Here is a 21,171-nt window from a genome sequence, read left to right on the forward strand (position 1 = left end):
AAATATCACAATAATATTTATTTTCCCCTAGGATTTTTATGATTCAACTTTAGCTAGAATGGATTCAACCTTTCAGAAGATTTTATGACAGACTTAAAGAGTGTCAGAGCTCAGAACAATTGCATGGCTGCCGGCGTGTGCTGCAGAAAGGTCAGGCTCAGACTTCGTGCTCCCCACCCTCCTGCAAGCAAGCCTTGCCCTCAGAGTGCCTCTAGCTGTCAGAATGATACTAGTGAGCTTTGCATTTGCTTGTCCCCAGCACAGATTTGCCCACTGGTCTGCAAGCTGTCACCCAAGTCACTAAATAATCCATAGTCAATTTGGCTGGGCTAACACCTACCCTCGAACCCTAGCTCCATGATCATCCATATCGTGTAATTACCCAGTTGTGCTCGGACTCTGATCTGGGGCAAGACAACTGAGTTTCCAGGAGACGCTAGCTCATGCTTCAGCTTTTCTCCTCCCACACTCACAGTTCAGATGAAGCTGCCTGGAGTCAGTTGGCTCCACAAACTCAAGACTTGTGACCAGAAAACATACCCAGGAGCTTCACCTTTCAGGTCTAGGCTCCACCTTCAATGCCAGTCATGCAGAGCTTTGTTTTCAGCTGGACTGCAGAACGGGCCACTTGTGCATCTCCTTTGCCAGGGAGCAGCATGCCACTAAGGTGGCACAGTGGTGGGCTATGCCACACGCAGTGGCTCTTGCAGCGGGATGGACCATGGCACTGTGAAGCCACCAGAGCCCCTGCAAACACAAGGTGTACAAGTGTTGTTGCTCTCTGCCCCACTGAGACCTGGCACACTAAATACGGGGGGCTGGAAGGATCTGCTGTCCTCCTGCATGTGGCAGAGAGGAAAACTGAGCAAAGAGGGCACTGCAACAAGGAGTCCTGCTGCAAGGCTGAAGAGATAGTGATGTGCAGGCCAGCTGTATGAGAATGATGCTTAAAGCACGAGCCCAGATAGATGGGTTAGAGGTCTCAGACAAAGACTCTCCCTTGCTGTAGCTCTGTGCCAGGCAGCAATCCACGTAAGGAACAGAGACAATTACCTTATGTATGGCTGAGTTCTTATTCTGATCGACTGTTTTCCAAAGCATTCTCTACAGCAGGGTTACCAAACACCGTAGGGCAAATTCAGACTCCTCCAATCACGAGAATGAATGAGGTGAAAACTTTAAACAATTAATTGCATCTCCCTCAGCTCACTGGGATTCAGTCAGATCCTGACTCTCAATGCTTCCCATTCCTTACCTTTCAGCCATTGCTCTGCACTTTGCTGGGCATAAAGAAGATGAAATATGAAGAGTGATTTGGGATATTAAAGATCTATTTCTTTCAAATAAAGCAGCAGCTATTACTGAATTCTCCTGAAGCCTGGAGGAAAAGGACTAGAAAAATTAAAAGGCTGAACATAATTAATGAATGCTCATTTAGAATTGGCTATCATGCAACATCTTGGAAGCCAGATTTACAGCTGAAGAGGGCAGGCTGTATGCAGAAATGGGCTCCATGTGCACTGTGTCAAGCTGGGCGAAGGATAGGGAGCTGTGGCTGCAGGGGCCTCCCTTCAAGTGCGGAGCAATGACACCTGCAAAAAGCCCCTCTGAGCAGAAAGGTTGGCTGCTGTAAGAATAACATGTTAAAGCATGTGGTTTGATTCTAGTTGTGCCCATCTGCATACATCTTATTCATTAGCTTCAGTGGAATCCCTCTGCATTTAAGCCCCTATAAGCGGGCACTGAAAATTCAAGCGGACCACAGCTGGAAGCAAATGCAAACACTTGCAAACAGAAAATAGAAAGTAAGTCATTAATTGTAACAGAAAACATGACTAATGGTTTTAAATTAAATAATATTTGCATGATATTTTAATTAGCAAGGATAATGTTTATTTTACTTACACAGAAGTAAAGTTCTGGATACATAAATTCCAACCTACATATTTCAGTTGCCATAACAACTTGATACATTTATTCTCTTGTGTCATTTTCTATTGCATCAGTGCTGTGTTTTTTTATACAACCAAAAAGACAAAAAGAAGAAAAAAAAAAAACTGTTTTGGTTGCAATGATAATACAATATTTTTAATTGTTATTTACACATTCAGATTTTCTTGAAACCAATATAACTTTCCCTCCAAAGATGTTCACTGCACATTATAGGAGTTTCACTACCAATTCCGGTGCTCAGCGCTGGGTTTGCCAGAATTCCCAAGGACATGTGTAGCCATTCTGCTCAGGCAGTGATCCTGCTATTTCAGTGGTCCCCCCTGGGGACTACTCTATGGTTTAGAGCTAAGATCGTGGCAGGAGACCAGTAAAGTAACACCCTGAGCTGGTGCATTTTCTCCTGAAAACCAGAAGCAAATTTAAGTAGGGCTAGATTCTTCAGAAAGGTGCATAGTCAGATTTTGGGCAGCAGTGGCAGCAAACAGCTGCAGGGGTGAAAAGCTGCAGGGGTGAAAAGCTGCAGGGGTGCAGAGGACGTAAGTAAATGACTGCAGCACTCTCCAGGCCAGGAGGATATTTCAGAGCAGTTTCTACATTTCACACACACTCGGGTAGTGTGCGATGAGCTAGGCTTTGCTTGTAACCAGGAACAGAACTGATTCCTAAATTCTTGGGGCCTCCAAGGAGATGGCCCAATTTTTTCTATAAATCAAGGCAACCAAATAATACAATGATGGGAGGAGCAGAGAGGATTAGGGTGGCTTTTCCCCTCCCCACCTCCAGCTAGCTGTGCAGTGTAGCAGAGCCTGCAGTTGCTTGTTCACCTTTCCCAGCTCTGCACCCTCACAAAAGGACCCATTTCAATTAAATTGCAATTACCTAACTGCTGATGCTGCATTTCTTGCTGGTTCCCTGTAACAAGCGTAATGAGAGAGACTGTATTAATTAATAACAATTATATTACAGTGCAAGATGAGGAACTGCTTGGCAACCATTGTTCCGTACAGCTGGTGTGGAGATCTCAGATTAGAGATAATGGGACATTTATGGATGTAAGGTTAGAGTTTTTGATGGAAAAGAGCTAGTGCAATGGCTCTTGTGGACTGCCTTGGCCTTTGGGGGCAGCTCTTCACTTAGTGCTATGATCGCTGCCACTTCAGCAAGGAGAGCTCTGACAATTGCTTTCAGAGATCTGTCTCCTTAGTTCTCAGATGTGAGAATGTGCATGTGTGCTACCACGCACAGTTTAGGACAAGCTACATCACAATATTTTGCTATGACAGGCAGTTTCTCTCTTTTTGTTTTGGGGAATTGTTTTTTTAGTAGATCATACTATTCTTCCTTATAAAAAGTATATATATATATATATATATATGAGTAAGAAAAAACGCATATAATAGAATTAGAACAACCCCAAATGAGAATAACACTCAACAATGCTAGGTACTGCATGATAACCTGGTAGGAAATGTATTTGAATAGAAAGTCACTCAGATAATGTGATTGAATTCTGATTTATCTCACGATGCACCGCAGGTCCATAGCAAATTCAAGGATAGAAACAAGTCTCCTGCCTCCACCAGTGGCCCACACAGTCTCTTTGTATTTACACACATATCCAGAGAAATCATAGAGGAGGAAACTACTCACATTTCACTTGAGATGAACTGAAACTCGTTTTGTGTCTGTTCTTGCCAGAAATGGTGAATTTAAGTCAGTCTACTCAATAGCAGTAATAAAACCAGTCTCATTTTGAGAATAGGACCAATATGTCACAAAGTGACACTTAGGGAAACCAGAGGTGTTTTACGCTAATGCAGGGATATAAAGCCAGTATTAAAGACAAGGAAAAAAAACATAACCACAAAATCAAAACCCTGGGGAATATTGTAATGACTTTTACTTCTTGAGATAGTTTTGCTTGAAGCATCCTGAACCTTAGGATGCAGAGTATTTGTTTTGGCCATAGCCATAGGGAGGGGAAGTAAGCAATGGCTGTCTTTACGTTGGCAGGCTGCCTTGCCAAGTCATGGCTGCTGAGCTGCACAATCATATATACTCGTGCTGACATGCAAAAATACTGCGGCTAAACAAAACCTTCAGCAAAACACAGTGCCATTTCTCTTCATTCAGCATCTCTCCTACAGGGCATTGCAAAATGCTTTGCACTGAGATATATATAAGAGGAAAAGGACTCAAAAGATAAGTTAAGTGGAATGACTCAGGTCATGAAACTGCAGAATACGTCATCATGCTCCCTAAATGTTGATAAACAGCTGATGATATAAAGTGAAAGGGAAAAAAAACATTCCCTAGATACTTATCAGGAGGTTGGGGCCCCATGGAGCTGCCAGACAATTTCTTTTGGGACAACTTTCATGAATTAGATACTGGATAAGAATCTATCACTGCTTAATGGAGAGATGGCATAAACCTGTGCTTTCACATGAGGACTCCAAGAACTATTAACACTAGCCACTGACCAAGGTTATTACAAAGTTATGGACCGTGTGGGGTTTTCAGCTTCCATGAGCTTGTGGTTGTACAAGTGTAGATGTGTAAGGGCAGCTGTAAGTGCACTAAATAAACATCACTGGAAACTGCATCAGGATAACAGGACCAAATACCTCATGTAGCAGGCAGTGCCGAGGAAGTCTCCAAGTGTCCATATTGCTCGGGCGTGTCTCTCTCCCTTGGGTTTCTACAAGGACCAGGAACCCTCCACAGCTGTCAGCTAATGCTGATATTTCTTTACTTGAGAAACAGTGCCCTTGTCAGGAGGCACTGACACTAAGGTCCAGATGACACTATCAGAAGGGGAGTCTGGATGAGGCAATAAATTCAGTCTCATAAAGACCGTCACTGACTCTGCAACACTTCACACTAGAACTGTCTACACTTTATGCGTTTGAAAGGTGTCTAGGCAGCCTAGATGTGTCTTTCTCTCCTTTGTTGGGTTGTGCGTACCACCAAGCTGACTGACTCAGGTGTAGGTGTACAGATTGGCTTGGAGGAATGCTAGATTAAAAGCTTATCTGAAAATATTTTCAGTGTTGGTGAACATTTGCTTGAAACATCCTCAATCATCTTTATGTAGTAGTTAAATTGCAGGTAATAAAAAGACCTTTTCGGAGAGAAGGAATTAGCAGGGATCATGCAGGGAAGCAGTGTGAGGCCTTTAAAAGGGACGGAGAGACGATAGCACAGAATGGCACCTCTGCAACCCCACTTCTCATTAACAGGGGTTCAAATTCCAATTCTGGTTGCATTAAGAAGCCTTGGAAAAACCTTGATATTTGTTAATACCAACAGCACATAGCTCTGTGTACTATTCTTTATACATTTAGCCCATTCTTTACAACCTATTGTGTTAACACCGGGTCAGCTTCGCATTTCACTAGCTTGTACCAAAAGCTGAAGTTAAGCAAGTTCATCTTCTTGATAGATGTTTCTGCAGTACTTAGTAAAACAGGGTTCACAAGAGGTGCCCCCTATGAGCCACGGTCAAATCTAATACTGCACTTTTCAAAGCTACTGGCAAAAACACAGTTTCTACTGCTAAGACAAATATCTGCAATCAGAGATGCCATTTCACAGTTTGGAAACATCATGCTGCCTCTTTTCCTGTATTTGGTTAACTAGGAACCTTTTTCCATATCTTTCTTACCAGCAACCTGGTCATAATTGACAATCCAAGCCTTTACCACCTTATGGCTGGGATGCAACAAAACACTGTTACGCTGGGCATGAAGTCTCTTGTTTTTCCAAGAAAAGTAAGCTGCATCCCTCTGCTCAGCATTGACCAAGGATGTCAGACCAGTCCTCCCTTCCCTGTGATGGTTCTCCATAGACCAAGAGCATCAGCACAAGGAGCTTTTGGTCTTTGTCCAGGGGTCACCACAAACTGCAAGTGAAAAGCAATATCTGACAAGTCTAATTCTCAAAAGTAACCAAACTGTTCACTGTGAGCACAAAGATATGTGTGTGCCAGGCATATTACCTAGGTGGGAACAAAAGCAAGGAAACCAACTATGAAATACAGAGTTACTGAGTTAAGAAACAGCATTAAGAAGTATAAATGTAACTGCAGAAAATTGGCTGTTTCAAGCAACACCATACTCAGCATCCTGCATACTGAAAGCTCCTGTTACAGGTTTGCTGCTGACCCAGCGAAGACACTTTTGGGTATCCTGGGAGCACCTACTGTCAAAAAAACAGTACAAGATATCTCAAAAAAAAAAAGATACTGATTACGTAAGTGGAGGCATATGTTTTTCATGAATCTTCCTACTCCTTAGGAAGAGACAAAGCTGTCTGTTTTGTAACCTCTGTTTTCCTACAAACTACCACGACACCACAAAATGTGTGAGAAGACACCAGTCTGACGTAAGGAATGACCTGAAATCACTCAGCAGATCCTTTCTTGTTGTAATTAGCAAATTCGAAAATACACAGATTGAACTTATTTTAGCTCATCAAAACAATAATAATTAATGTTTCCACAGAGTTTCAAAAGCCTTTTTCTGAGAAAGTGGCCTTCAGATCCACTACGTCAGTTATTTCTGATTTAACCTTTTTCAGCTTGTACAGCCGTTGTCTCTTCTCAGAAAGCTTTTAAGGCAGATAGCTTGACTACCTGAAAGTGCTGAGCTACAAAAATAAAATACAGGGACAGGCACAGCATTTCAGAAATTCAGGGATTCTCCCCCATACTTGTGCAAGGAAATGGAATACCCGGAAAACCTTCATAATTTTGGTCTGTCCTTTCAACAAAGACATGTTACATAGCTGTAACAGTGGACTGAACAACACTAATGGGATTATAACTATATAGTAGGAAGGCTGACCTCCTGACAGAAAAGCAGAAGGATATAGATCAGCCAAGCAGCCTGGAGTGCTGAAATCATGAACACAGAAGCATTAGTGGGTTCAACCATTTTTCATCATCATGGCTGTTTAGGTCTTGCAGGCTGATGAAAGGATGAGATTCAGCTAACCTGATACTCTTCAAATATCCCATTTTTAAAAGTATATTAAACATTTGGTTTCAAAACTCATCTGCAAAACTAGTTTTCTGGGTTTGGGGAATCAGCACCTCACACAGAGGTGAGGTTGCAGATTTCTAGCCACAGATTACATCTCCCTTTATGCTAGCACATGGAGGTTCTGCTCCATCAAACTTTCAATTTCCCTACAAGATGACAGAAGCTGGATAAACATGAGCAAACAGCGGGATAATATTGATCAACAAAAGGAGAATGTCATAAAAGTAATGATTGCTATGGCAGCAACCGCCTCCCTTGTGGGACAAAGGCCAGTTTTAAATATGAAATGAGACAGTCTTGCAGCTCCCTCTGAAGAACAGCAACACCAGGAAAGTTCCTCATTGAAAATGTCATGAAAAGCTGAGGAAACAGAGGTTGAGGTAGATCACAAAAAAGTGTGAGAGAAGACATGCAGAGAGGAGACAAGCCACGGCAAGCCCTAAAATTAAGACAAATAGAGTGGCTTTGATATGGTGGAAATGTGAAAGTTGATGAAGGCTTGCAACAGCAAGGAAGATTTGGTTAGAGAAATAAACCTAGAAAGGGATTTCCATACAAGGCTTTTAGGATGGGTAAATGGGCTGAGATTTCATAGGAGAAAGATAATTGTTACTAAAGCCTCTTTTCAGCAAGGGGGAGAATGGCTAAGAGTGAAATTCACCTCTTCTCAGAACACAGAGATCTAGCCAAAAGCTTTGTTCATGATCCACCTAAAAGTTATCATGGAAAATAGGCCTGTTTTGTCTCTGTCCTCTAAACCAGGGGCAGTGGTTGCCATAACCTGTAACAGACTGAAGTGGTGCAGGTGACAGTTAAACACAGTCAAATGCATAAAACATCCAAGCTGAAAATACATAAAGTCCTGTGGTTCTAGTCATGTCATTTGTAACTGTATTACACACATAAAATATGAAGAAAAATGAGATTTTGGAGTTGACAATTTCCCTTTCATTTCTCAGTTTGTTGCCTTTGGGATTGTGTTTATTATTTGTGAAAACCTGCAAGCACCTGTCCCAGTTTATAAAAATCTAAACAGAGCAGGAAGGATATTTTCTCTTATATGTATATATTTGCCTTACTGAGCAGAAATATATGCACCTATCCAAGAAATCACTCTCAGGATGATCTTTATATGATCCAGAAATCTTGGGGTGATATCCTTCTTTATTCTTGGGAACTATTGAAGAAGCATTTTAATAAAGAAGTATTGGTAGATTGCAGAAATATATAATGGGCTCTTAAACCTCTCCATAGAGACCTGTGTCCTTTGCACATGGAGGGCAATGAATTCTCTTGCTTAGTTGCTCAGATTGGTGAATGATCAGAGTTAATAAACCTGTAAGTGAGACAAATTGTTCTGAAATATTTTTAGAGTGGAACTTAACTAGTGTAGAGTCATCTCTGAATATCAATTTTACAGAACCCTTACAGTTTTACAGGGCAAAGAACTATATTTTTAAGAGTTGATGTATTTGTTTTTGCAGGTGGTAAAAATACAACTTCTCAGAATCTTATTAGAAACAATGAATTATATCACATATACTTTGGAGGAGCTTCTAGCTTGTAGTAGAAACCTGTTGGGACATTCTGAAATTTTTAAGTAGGTAATTTTTTCAGAAGATTACTCTCGTATGACAACAGCCCTTGTTAAAATATAATGTGTTTTGGAAAAGAAGGTATAATATGTTAAAATTGCAAGTGCTTTTTGCTAGGTGATATTTTCATGTATCTTTGACAACTAGATCTACCATTCTTGACCTTGATACACAGAAGTGGAATTTACTCAGTACTCTGATCTCAAAGCTTATCACAGTGGAGACCCATTGCATAATTAAAAGTGGCTAATGCTATATGCTGGTTAATATTCAGGCACATTTTCATTGGGGAAAATTATTGTTTCTGGTCCCTAGCAGCTGTTCTGGCCTGCACCCAACCCTTTGCAGATGTAATAACAAATCCTAGATCAGAAAACTGCCTAGAGGTTGTTTGATAGGCATATTATATAAATATGGACCAAAAAAAAATGAAAACAAACAAACATGCTGTGGTGGATGTGACTCTCACCACTGCTCATCTGGTTGAGTGTGCTTAATGCCAAGATCCCAGTTCTACTCTCCCTCCCACCAGTGTCAATAGGAAAAAATTATTAAATTGTTCCCTGTCAGAAAGGAGCTAACAGACCAGTGACTCCTCTAAACTCTCATGCAAGTCACAATGTGTTGGTGATGTTAAAATAAAAGTGAGGCAACAAAGGTAAAGGCTTTGAATGTGAGCATGTCTAACTACCTAAGCACAAGCTGATGGCAAAAGCAGAACCATGTCTGACTCTGAGACGCACCACAGGGGACAGAAATTTTCTATTTAGGGAATGGCATGACATACTCTATTGTGCTTACATGGCAAGGTTTTAATAGTGGGGGCTGCAGGGGTGGCCTCTGTGAGCAGGGTCAGATCAGAGCCAGCTCCAGACAGCTCTGAAAGGGACCCGCCGCTGGCCAGAGCTGAGCCACGAGCGACGCTGGTTGGGCCTCTGGGAGAGCAGATTGAAGAAAGGGAGAATCTGCCGTGCTACAGTAGCTGGAAGAGATGGGCGAGCACTGAGAGAGAAGCAGCCCTGCAGCCCCCAAGGTGAGTGCAGCAGGAGGGCAGGAGGTGCTCCAGGCACTCAGCACAAGTTCCCCTGCGGCCCGTGGAGAGGCCCCTGGTGGAGCAGGCTGTCCCCCTGCAGCCCACGGGTCCCACACGGAGCAGATCTCCACGCTGCAGCCCGTGGAGGAGCCCCCGGTGGAGCAGGTGGATGTGGCCTGGAGGAGGCTGCGGCCCATGGAGAGCCCCCGCAGGAGCAGGCCCCGGGCCGGAGCTGCAGCCCGTGGAGAGGAGCCCACGCAGGAGCAGGGGGTCTGGGGGGAGCTGCCGCCCGTGGGGGACCCGTGCTGGAGCAGTTTGCTCCTGGGGGATGGACCCCGTGGTACGGAGCCGTGTGGGAGCAGTTCCTGAAGAGCTGCAGCCTGTGGGCAGCCCCCCAGGCTCAGTTCGGGAAGGACGGCATCCCGTGGGAGGGACCCCACGGGGAGCAGGGGCAGAGAGGGACCGTGAAGGAGCGGCGGAGACGAAGCGCCATGGACTGACCGCGGCGCCCATTCCCCATTCCCCTGTGCAGCTCGGGGGAAGGAGGTGGATGATAGGTGGAGGAGGGAAGGTGTTTCTAGTTTGCTTTTAGTTCTCACTGCTCTAGTGTGCCAGTGATAGGCAGTAAATTACATTAATCTCCCATTTGCTGAGTCTGTTTAGCCCATGATGGTAATTGTTAAGTGTCCTTATCTCAGCCTATGAGCTTTTTTCATCATATTTTCTCCCCCTGTTCTGTCAAGGAGGGGGTGTGAGAGAGCGTCATGTTGGTGCTGAGCTGTCCATTGTCGTTAAACCATTAAATGTTCAGGTGGCCTTACTCTCAGCATCATGCCTTCATCTGAAAACTTTCCTTCCACAGGAATCTGGGATAAAGAGGCCAGAATGCCATACTCAGGAGCATTTCTGTCCACAGGATGACACTGTTCTGCATGCATACAACTTCTGGGTTTGAAATGGAAACATTGGCCTGACCACATTAAAACACACTCAGAAGCAACTCTAAAATGACATTTAACAGATGCGTTGACACTCAAGTTATTGACAAGCTACAGAACAAATACCAAATTTATAAATAGAGACTCAGTATGGATACCCAGTATGGGTAAGACATTTAGCTGCAGCTAGTCATAAATAAGGTTTTAATAACACAGTGACTTTGCAGTTATCCATTTCTAAACATTAGCCAAACTATTTGAAAAGGCAAGTATATAAAATAATGTCTGCAAGAAAGCATACCTTCTTATTAATGCACAGAAAACAAAATTTCCAAATTATTGTGTATAATAACCCTGTTAAGCCAAGCTCCATCATTTTTTTTAAACAATTACCTAGTTACGGGTGTTACACATTCTTGGGATCAGAAGATACACAACTGCAGGAAAACATGAACCAAAATGTCACCTATACCGTACCCCTTAAAAAGACAACTGCCTTCTTGACAGAGAGCTCATTGCCAAACAGAATTACATGGGAATTGGCTCTGGTACAAAATCAACCCACAGACACAAACTGCATTTGATCAGATAAACGTATACTGTAGGAGCTAAATCTAGTGAAGAAACAGACACATAAAACTGAATATTTTGAACCTTTCTAATGAAACATTATGGTTGATCATACCTAATGACTCTTGCATATTAAGTATCACTTAAACAGAATCAGATTTGGCTCTTGGGAGTAAACCAAGCCATACAAATTAAGCTGTACCCAGTTACAAAGAAAGAAAACAAACAAAAATCCAGAGAAGAGACTGATTTTTTTTTATATATATGCACATATTAGAAGGGTCTTGCAGCTCCAAGTGCTTTAGACAAGCTGCTAGTGTGAAACAGATTAATGATTTGATAATTGCACCAGGCAGAAGACTTTTAAGTAAGGGTTTTACTACTGGAACTTTTAACGAGCCGACACTTAAAGGACAGAGAAGTAATTACGATGTTTATAATAGCTGGGTACAAGGATAGCAGGCATTCCTGAAGCAGGCAGGAATAGGAGGATTCGTTTTGTATGCTGCAATTGGCTGTCTTTGCAAAACGAGCCTCTAAACATAAGAAATGCACGGAGCAAGAATTAAATGAAGAGCTGGAATCTTCGGGGACCATCTCAAAGCAATGATATCACACTGCGCTGAATGTAGATTGTGCATGTGAGATCAGTGTGTGATGACCAAACTTGCACAGTAATTGCAAATGATTCTAGTTCAATATGCTGAAAGTATCTGCACCATATGCCCTGTAAGTAAGCAGTCTTTCCATACCACAGTACAGGGACAAGCAGACCTTCAGCTACCAGATTTATATGTAAGAGTGGCAGCCAACCGTTCTTTTCCTTCACCACCATTTTCCTCCTAAATAAAGGTCAAAACACTGCTGACCAGAAATAAGTAGCACTGGACACCAAACTAATGAAAACAGAGGTTAAAACAAGGGTAAATTTATGTCTTATAATGAGCCTCTGGAGCTGAGCACAAGCCTGTAGCTTCAAGCGGTATTACTATTATCATAGCTAAAGAGCAATTCAATTTTTGTTTTACCAGATGGATACCTCCATCTAGGTACTTTTATGTTCTCCATTATTGCATTTTCTGAGCCTCTCACAGCTTTAATTGTGTCTACCTACACAACATTTAAGTGAGAGGCATCCTTTACCTAGTGACTGCTCAGTGCAATGCGGAGTGTCCTGGGAAGGAAGAAGACTTCTTCCCAGGCAAGTGACCATTTGCTAAGCAGAGGAGCTGGGCTTATCCCTGCAAACCTAGTCTCAGGCACCAGCAACCTGTTGATCCCAGCTGCACAGCTGCAAAGCTTTGACAGCAGAGAGGGCACGTGCCTTTCCCCAGCGTTATCTGCAACTGGGTAGGCCGAAAGCACTCTTCTGAGCAGTGGAAGGCCTCAGTTTAATCCACATCCAGATGAATCCCTACCTCACATTTCCTATGGGTGAAAGCGGTCCTCTCCCCAAAGGGGACAACTTAAAGAGCCCAAATTTCAAGAAAACCCTTTCAAAGCTGTGAATGCTGGTCTTATAACGCTTGGTCCAATGAAGTAATGAAGCTCTTTGGCAGCAGCCAAATTGCAAACAAACCCCGTCTTCATGATTTTCAGCAGCAGATTGGGCACATCCCCAGTCAGCATGCTAGCTGTGGTGAATACTGTGCTGAATGTTTATAAAATAAGGTAATGCTGAGTTTCCCAGCACTGAACAGTTTCTGTGCTTCCAGTCCAAACAAATTAAGATTAGACTTGCAAAATAGTTAAAGCACCCATTATACATGCTTGCCCTTTTCTTACTCTTCCCTGAGCATCTGCTCCTGGCCCCTGCTACATGGGCAATATAATTGTTCACTTGGCTTAAGCCAATGTTGGTTTTTTATTACTGCGACTTGAAATGAGTCAGTTTAAAAGTGTCTGAGATCCTCAGAGCTCTGGAGGCACATAACCTTCATAGTGCCAGCTCTCCGCAGCCATCTTCTCAAGGTAGCTACCTGGCATTTGGATGTTTCCTAAAGGAGCTTGTCTGGAGTGTACCAGTCAGCTCAATGCCTAAGCACTGTCAGCATCCACAGACTATGTGTTCCTGGCATACTTTCACAACCCGCTCAATTAGGTGATCTCAGAACACACTTTGCCGTGTGCCACCAACCCTTGTGCTGAATGTGGCATATGCTGGTACTAGCATTCCCTTAAACACAGGTTGAGAGGAATGAAAATAAAGCTCCTATGATAGTGCCCAATGTACTAGGCATTTAGAGTAGGTATATTACTCTTTTCTGTTGAATTCTGCCACTTATATGTTTGGATACATAGGGTGGTGAAGAGCTGAGAGAAAAACAGGAAGGGCTTTGCATCTATGACTCTTCAACACCGGTCTTTGGGTACTTGCAAAGTATGGACATCAGTGTGTATACCAAAGAAAAGGTAACATGCTATGATTAAACACTCAGAGTAAACCAAAGAGAGTGCTTCCCAGGTAATCTCTTTAACCTCTAGGCTATAAAGGCATGTGTCAGTGTTCTGTCCCACTAAATATTGGATTATACCACATACAGTGGAAACACCACAAGAAAAAGCAAAATAAGATCTGTTGGTGTAAAGTTTAGTACACTGTTGTGGGTGACAAAAGAATCATTATCAGCTTCTCTCTGGCCAAGAAGGAAAGATGGATTTCCCACATCTTTGGAGAAGACCCCAAGTAAATAGCTTCTTCATAAGGAAAGATGTGTCGGCAGTGCTTTTACACCCATTGCAAGAGAAGTCTAGTTATGTCCTTACATACAGCAACGAGAGCATGATTCTGAATCTCAATTGGAATAAAGTACCGAAGTTTTAAAGAGGCAGATGTTAAGGGAGTGACATATTGTCCCTTTCTGGAATTTATTATTGTTAGCTTGTAAGTTTGTTCTGGCTTTTGTGAAGCTCCGTTTCTTTTCATGCAGTGCACTCAAAGACACGGTCTTTAATTGATATCTGGACATGGATGGCAAGATGCCTCAGACACTGCAACTCCTAGTCCCCTTTTGTGACTCAGTTCTTCAGTCCCCCTCTCATTACCTCACATACACTCCTTCAGAGAGAACCCAGAAGAGCAAGGAATTAAAATCTACAGTTCCCAAATCCAGGGTTAGCATTTTCACCAATAAACAAATCTTGCAGAGTGGTTTCCAGGAATTTTTTTGTATACACATGGAGATATAGAGATATATATAGTGCTGTCAAGACATATATATACACAAGCATATATATATATGCTGTCAAGACTATTTACCTTCCACAGCGCTGCAAGGCTTTTTGTTTTGGAAACTAAAATATTTCATACTTCTAACTACAGTTCCTTTGGGAAGAGTCAAAGCCAACTAAACATTTTCTTTCCTCAAAGACTATTTTTTTTCATTAAGACCCAGCATTTGTTGCTGCATGGACATATTACCTGAAATGACAACAGTGGTAGGAAAGAACGAGTCACAAAGGTCATTTTAAAAGAGTAAGAGAAAGAAAGGCAGAGAAGCTGGCAGCTCCTGTTATTATATGTGATAAGTTAAACACATGTTTAAGTGCTTTTTGGAACAGGGATGAATAAACTGTTCTCCATGTCTACTGTGGTCTGAACAGAAAATAATTGGTTCTAACTGCAGTTAGGGAAACTCCCGGTTGTCATCAGGAAAGACTTTCTAGCAGTGAGGGAATAAATTACCTAGAAAAGTTGTGGGCTTTCCAGCATGGGAGGTTTTAAAGAACAGATTAGACAAACATATGTCAGGAACAGTTCAAATACAGTTGATCTGTCCTAAGGCAAGGGAATGGACAGCATGATTTTTTTAGGTCTTCTCCCGAGCCGTATTCTGGAGTTCCTACACCACAGCGAGCATGTTGGACTTGTTCACGTGTTACCTGATATGTCACATTTCCTGCTTGCTGTATGAATACGTGAAACAAGCAAAAGACTTCAAAAGTAGAGCCCAGTAAACAATTTATTGAATAGTGAACTTGCCCGAAAACACAGTTTCATTGATTCTGAAACTATCCACTAATTATAGTTGATTTTGTCAAATTGGATTTACTGGAGGGAAAACAACAGGGATAGATTCACACAATAACATTCGTATATGTATTTCTTTCTTCCTTATTCCCTAGCATCCACCCACTGAAATTATTTTGGTCTATGGTATTTACAGCTCTGCCAGATACACTATCACATATATTTAGTTTTTGTGCTGGATGAAATGCAAAAATAATGTGATGGTAGGAAATAATTGCATCTGGAAACACTGATACCATCTATCATTCTAATAAATAGCAAAGCTGTTAATGGAGTATAAATTAAAGACGTTGTTTAAATACCTAGGCCATGCCAAAGTATTTAATGATTTCATGAGGGCCAGGAGCTCCTTCAGGGTCAACACCTGAACAGCACAGAGTTTAACAAAAGCATGCAAGCATGAAGAAAGTGGTGAGAAGAAAAAAAGCAGTAGTAATTAACACTAAACCCCAGCACATGTTTTGTTAATGCCATTGCAGCCATGGAGTGCTATGTGGGATCATTTATGCTAATAATTTGGACGCAACTGGTTCTGCTAATACATTCCTCTGACTTTTCACATGCTTTTGCAAAATCACAGTCCCTGAGTTTGGAAGTTGTCTCTCTTCTGAGGCACTCCCTGAGAATGACAGGAGGTTATAGGATGGGTTATGACCCTTTCATCTCTCTTCTTTGATGAAGACCAGTCCCAGTAAGCTGTAAGGTCTAGCAGCAGTTTATTACAAACCACTATGGTAACCACCGGTGGCAGAAGAGAAGGTTTAGAGGCTAGTCATTTCTGTGAAACCAAGGGAAATTTGCATAGTAGTGCAAACAATGAATCTAAAAAGTTTTCTGTTATCTAAAAGTCAACACTTTAGGAAAAGTAAATATTATCAATACAAAGGAGGGATCACAGGATACCTGAACTTGACAGTGAAAACTGGTTTCCTTTTTTAACCAACAATTAATACCAGAACATAAATACAGAAAAGGAAGCAATTTGTGTAGAAAATTAACAGGTGGGCAACCAAGGAAGGTTTTAGTTGGAAGTTTCATGAAAAGGGGATGGACTCTGGACTGAATGAACATCATTGGACTTTTAGTGTAGAGGAAGGAATACAGCATGTAAGAAGGTAGTTTTTTTTTCTTTCCACATTTGGGGCATGTAATTGAGGACAGAGGAAAGAAAAGTACAAAAACATCAGTTACCATAAGGAACAGACAACGAATAAGAACTTATGTTGTATATTAGATTATCCAGTTACATTTTCATGAGGAAATTCTCCCAGAAAGCAACGTGCTGTATGGGATTTGTACAGCAGCTGGTACATTCAGCATGTGCTAATTAGGTCTGATTCGAAACTGCTGATTGTACTGTGCTGTCAAAAGGAAGAAAAAAAAAGAAAAAAGAAAAGAAAGAAAAAAAAAAAAGCCTACACTTCTAGTCTGCTTTGACTGCACTTAAACCCTTAAAAGCATATATGGGTATGTTTTTCAAAGGGACTGAACACTTCATGCTCCCATTACACAGTTTATGGGTAGACTGCAAATTTGAAAATGAGGGTACCCTGGGTAGTCTGACTGTCAGCACTCTAGCTTGAAGAGGTTATTCCAGTTTCTAAACAATACTTTTATATTGTTTTGCTTTAAATTAGAATATCATTTTAATAAGTTTAGCAAAGTTTGGAGTTAGTCCTATATATTCTGTTAATATCAGCACAGAATTTGGCGTTTAAATTCCCTTGGACAAGAGCAGGAGCTCAGCCTCTGGAGATCAATGAGGTTAAGGGAGATGGGGCTGAGGGTCAAATACTTTGACGAGGCTGAAATGGAAAGTATGTGATCCACTGTCTTTCTCAGATACTTCAAGAGATAACACTTGCACCTTTTTAAACCGTACATCTTTGTGGAAAAAAAAAAAGAAAAGAAAAAAAAAGACAGGGATCAGCTACTTGTGTCTTCAGGCTGGGACTCAAATGTTAAATCATTCATAGAATATACCCTACATTAATGTTAAGACTCATTTGTTCTGATTTCACTCAAGATTTGAATGCTTGCTCTCATTAATTCTGAAAGGTTCTTTTGTTAATTAATTTTTACAATTAATTTATTCATTTCTTCAGAGAGTTTTGTTCTAGCAGCCTGCAACTCTGATTTATCTTTTTGAAGAATCACATATAAAATGCCATGTAGAATTATACTTTGTTTCTGGGCTTTACGTTTTTTAATAAAAGGAAAGCTCTATGAAAGAAATAATGATGCTTATGGAATGTGCTCTGGGACAATTTTTATAGTTCTATCTCTATAGTTCTATCTCTATAGTTCTATCTATACCAAAAATGGATTTTTTTTATAAATCTTTACTTCTGTTCTGGAAATTTTGCAGCCTGTACCCACTCTATTTCTTTCTTGCTATTTAAGAACAGAACAATTCATTGCTCGGTTTTCTGATTTTTGGTTTGTTCATTTTATTTGGGGCTGGGAGGGTTTATTTTTTTGTTTGTTTTTTTGAAGTACAGACATGATGGTCAGACAATTAGTTCAGACTGCTAATTCAGTTGATAATCTGGAGGTAGGCAGAGGCAGATTAGAACCAGTGGTGATGAAGAACGGCATTGGATCCTCCCACTGGCCACAAAGAAAAAGCAAAGGTGTATAACCTTCTTCTATGTATCTATTTCTCATAAAGAGATGATTTTTGGTCGATATATATGTGCACTTAGACTATGGAAAGGTACAACCCAATGTCAGTCCCACACACGTGGAAAGTCGTATTATAATTTTTACACTGGATACAATCACTGGTGAATTAATAATCTCAGCAGTAAACAGGCAATATTTATGCTCTTCTGGGGCCAATCACAGACACCAAGTATCAGATAAAATACACCACGGATGAGAAAAATAAAGTTTTTTTACTTCCCCTTTGACAGATGGCAATTGGAAGGATGAAGAAATTAGTGACATATTCAAGGTGAAAGAGATAATGCTATACATCTTCCATATTCCAATCTAATTCCTTAATGAAGGCCACTAATTCAATCTTATAAATCATTTTGTGGCAATTTTCAGGCTTGAAACATCTCACTCATTATATATATTTTAATTCGCAATCAGTCCAATTACCTCTAGGGTTTTCTGCAGATTTTCTTGTCCTGTAGCAGGAGATGTTGTCTTCTCCCATTTCTCTGCAACTTGGTTTGCTTCTTCTAATTTTTGCTCATAGCTTTTCTGGGAATTTAGCAGTGTCACTTCATAAAACTCTTGGATATCTGTTTGTAAAGAGGAATGAGTAAAAGGTATTATTTGATATGCTGGCGTTCGAGGCCCTGGTGTTTATCCTTGGTTGATATATATTTACACATTTTCAGAAGATGGATCATAATGATAAACACATACAACATTTCTACCAGAAAGCATCAATATGCAAATTTGTTTTCTAAAATGTCAGTGAGATTCTTGAGGTATATTCTCATTTTTAAAGAGGTTCTTACAAATCATTTCAAAGAAATAAATGAATAATATTTATGAGGAGAGTTTTAATGAACATGTTACATGCACATCTAGACAATATAGGTAGAACAGACCCTTACAGAAGTGTAACTAAGTCACAGACCGTTTTGATGAGCAAACTAGAAATTCACGGATGTAAAATGCCCTAAAAGGAGTTTGTTGTCAGACACCTGCCCCAGGCATCTGGGCCACCCTCAGCCCCAACTGCAGGTGCATTTGGGAACTTTATTTAAGTGGGATGCAGAACTTGAAGGAACACTTTGTGTGCTAATCACTTCACTTCAGAAATGGCTAATTAATGTTGGTTTTAAACCAAGAGCAAGTAACACACCAGCTCTTTATATCCTGTTTTAGAGAGAAAGGTTACATCTACCTGGATACCCTCTGGGACTTCAATGGAGGGGCTGGTTATAAAAGCTACCATGCTTTCAGTAAGTGTCTCTCTCAAATGAGTGCTACCTAAGGTGTAAAGAATGTGGAAAGGCATAATTCTCAACAAGTAGGTGTCAGACAAAGCAAAGAAGGAGATGGAAAAAACTTTCTAGACTTAGGCAAAGAAATTATAGCGAAAAATCAAGCTTATTATATTTATATAATGCCTTTCCTAAACATTTGTGACAGTGGTTTTTGTTTTAAATTTCATGAAGAAATGTTCTGTTTATATTTTACCTTAAATTGGATTAAATTAGAAGTAGCCCCAAGGTAACCAATTAAAAAAAAAAAAATTAATGAAAGCTATGATAGATCTGTACCTGATGTTAATCAGGAAAATGAACCTCTCAGGATGTTCCAGCATGTCTAAAAGGAAAGAATATGTTCCCCAGGAAAGCTTCTTAGACCAGAAAAGAAAATTCTCCCAGCATTAACCATAAGGAGTGACTAAATATTGGAAAATATTGGGATCATGCCTGAGCTTCAAAGGCAACCATGGATTTTGTCATGCAGTGTCAGATCCCATGTCTGGGCCAGGAAGACATAATTTGTAAGTATAATAAATAACTGCTATGGAAGTACATCTGCATTTTGTGTTATAAGCTGTCTCCCATGATAGGAGACTGAACTAGATTGTCTGTGACCATCAGAACTGAAAAAGCAGGGGAAAGCACAGAGGGGCACACAGCAGGGGCACCCTGCTTTTCTGCATCTTTCAAGGGTTAGTCAAAGCTAGTCAGCAGTGTCTAGTCTGTGCAGTGTCCCATACCCTTGAAGTCTCTGGCCAGATCACCTGGAGGCACTCTTCCTTCTTTAGTAACAACTCACATTGAACTTTTCTTCTTTCTTGTTTGTTTGTTTGTGTTGCTTTTGTTTACTTTTGTTTTGTTTTCCTCCAACTTCCAGGCTCATTATTTACTCTATTTCTTATGTACAATAGGGTAAATTAATCAGAAAATTTTATTTGAATATTAATAACAATGATCCATAGAAAGTCGGTACTACCTCCTATTTCACAGACAATAAAAGAAAATTGCTGATACAAATATTTGTAAGTATTGATACTTCATATTTGCTAAGAGCATTTGCTTCCATGGTTAAAGTTAGGACCCACTTTTAAAATGAAAAGCTATAGGACAGTTGCAATGAGAATGGGAGTTCCCCCATTCTCACTGGGGGGACTTCTGACCGTTGATTTGAATGTTCACAGTGGAATTGAAAACAGTTCTAATATATGGCTTGATACCGGCTCAATTTATATTGTAGCTGCAAGTTTTAAGACCAATATGTAATTATCTCTAGATAAATACTTTGCAGAAATAAACTAGAAATTGCCCTCTGGCAATGGTATTCAGCTGGCATGGCTGTTGTTATCGGAGTATTAATTGGGTTGATGGTAGTCAGTCAAGGAACAGCAGAACAGTGCTTTCTTTCCAACTTTAAAGACTATCTATCTTACCCTAGCATGTTCATTAAAAATAATGTGCGAACCATATTTGCATGTGTATCCGCGTATGCAAAGTAAATATAAAAAATTCAGTCTCTTTGTAAAAGTCCTTATCTATTCCGAGGCGGCTGTGGGCTTCTTTCACTGGAATAATGATTATTGGTGTGCAGACAAGAGCATTTCAAGTGTACTTACACAGTTACAGAAGAAAGCACAGAGGATTCACTTAGTTGGTTGCTTTTTTATTCCATAAGCTAAAATTGCTGTTTCTATGGAACAAGGGCAGTCAGTGACTTGCAGTCAAAGTTAGCATAAAATAGGATCTGTAATTTGCTCTGAGTAAAATCTGTTCTACCAAGCGATCTTCATTATGTCAGACATGCAATCAACTTCTAGGAGGGGAAAGCAGCTGAATACTACTGAGGATGGGAAATGAGGTGTAATAGGGGTGGTGGGATCAAGCAGTTGTAGAATCAAGTTTGGAGCTAAGGTTGTAAAAAGTAGTTGTGAGAGCATAGTAAATGAAATGTAATATGACCAAAAAAAAAAACCAACCAAACAAACAAACAAACAAAAACGGTATAACTTGCAGTGGGAACTTACAGAAAGATAATTCAACAAAGAGACTAAAGA

General features: G+C 40.7%; 1 protein-coding gene across 14 annotated transcripts in view; it reads right to left on the minus strand.

Moving 5' to 3' along the window:
• Positions 1-21,171, minus strand: part of DLG2 (discs large MAGUK scaffold protein 2) — a 1,058,052-nt gene that overhangs the window by 909,892 nt on the left and 126,989 nt on the right. For all 14 annotated transcript variants that reach the window (XM_083797000.1, XM_083796967.1, XM_083797009.1 and 11 more), the window contains one exon: positions 18,273-18,418. In XM_083797000.1, the coding sequence (XP_083653126.1) occupies positions 18,273-18,418 (146 nt within the window). The remainder of the gene's footprint in view (positions 1-18,272; positions 18,419-21,171) is intronic.

The sequence above is a fragment of the Anser anser genome, assembly GCF_964211835.1.
Source record: "Anser anser genome assembly, chromosome: 1".
NCBI classification, from domain to species: domain Eukaryota; kingdom Metazoa; phylum Chordata; class Aves; order Anseriformes; family Anatidae; genus Anser; species Anser anser.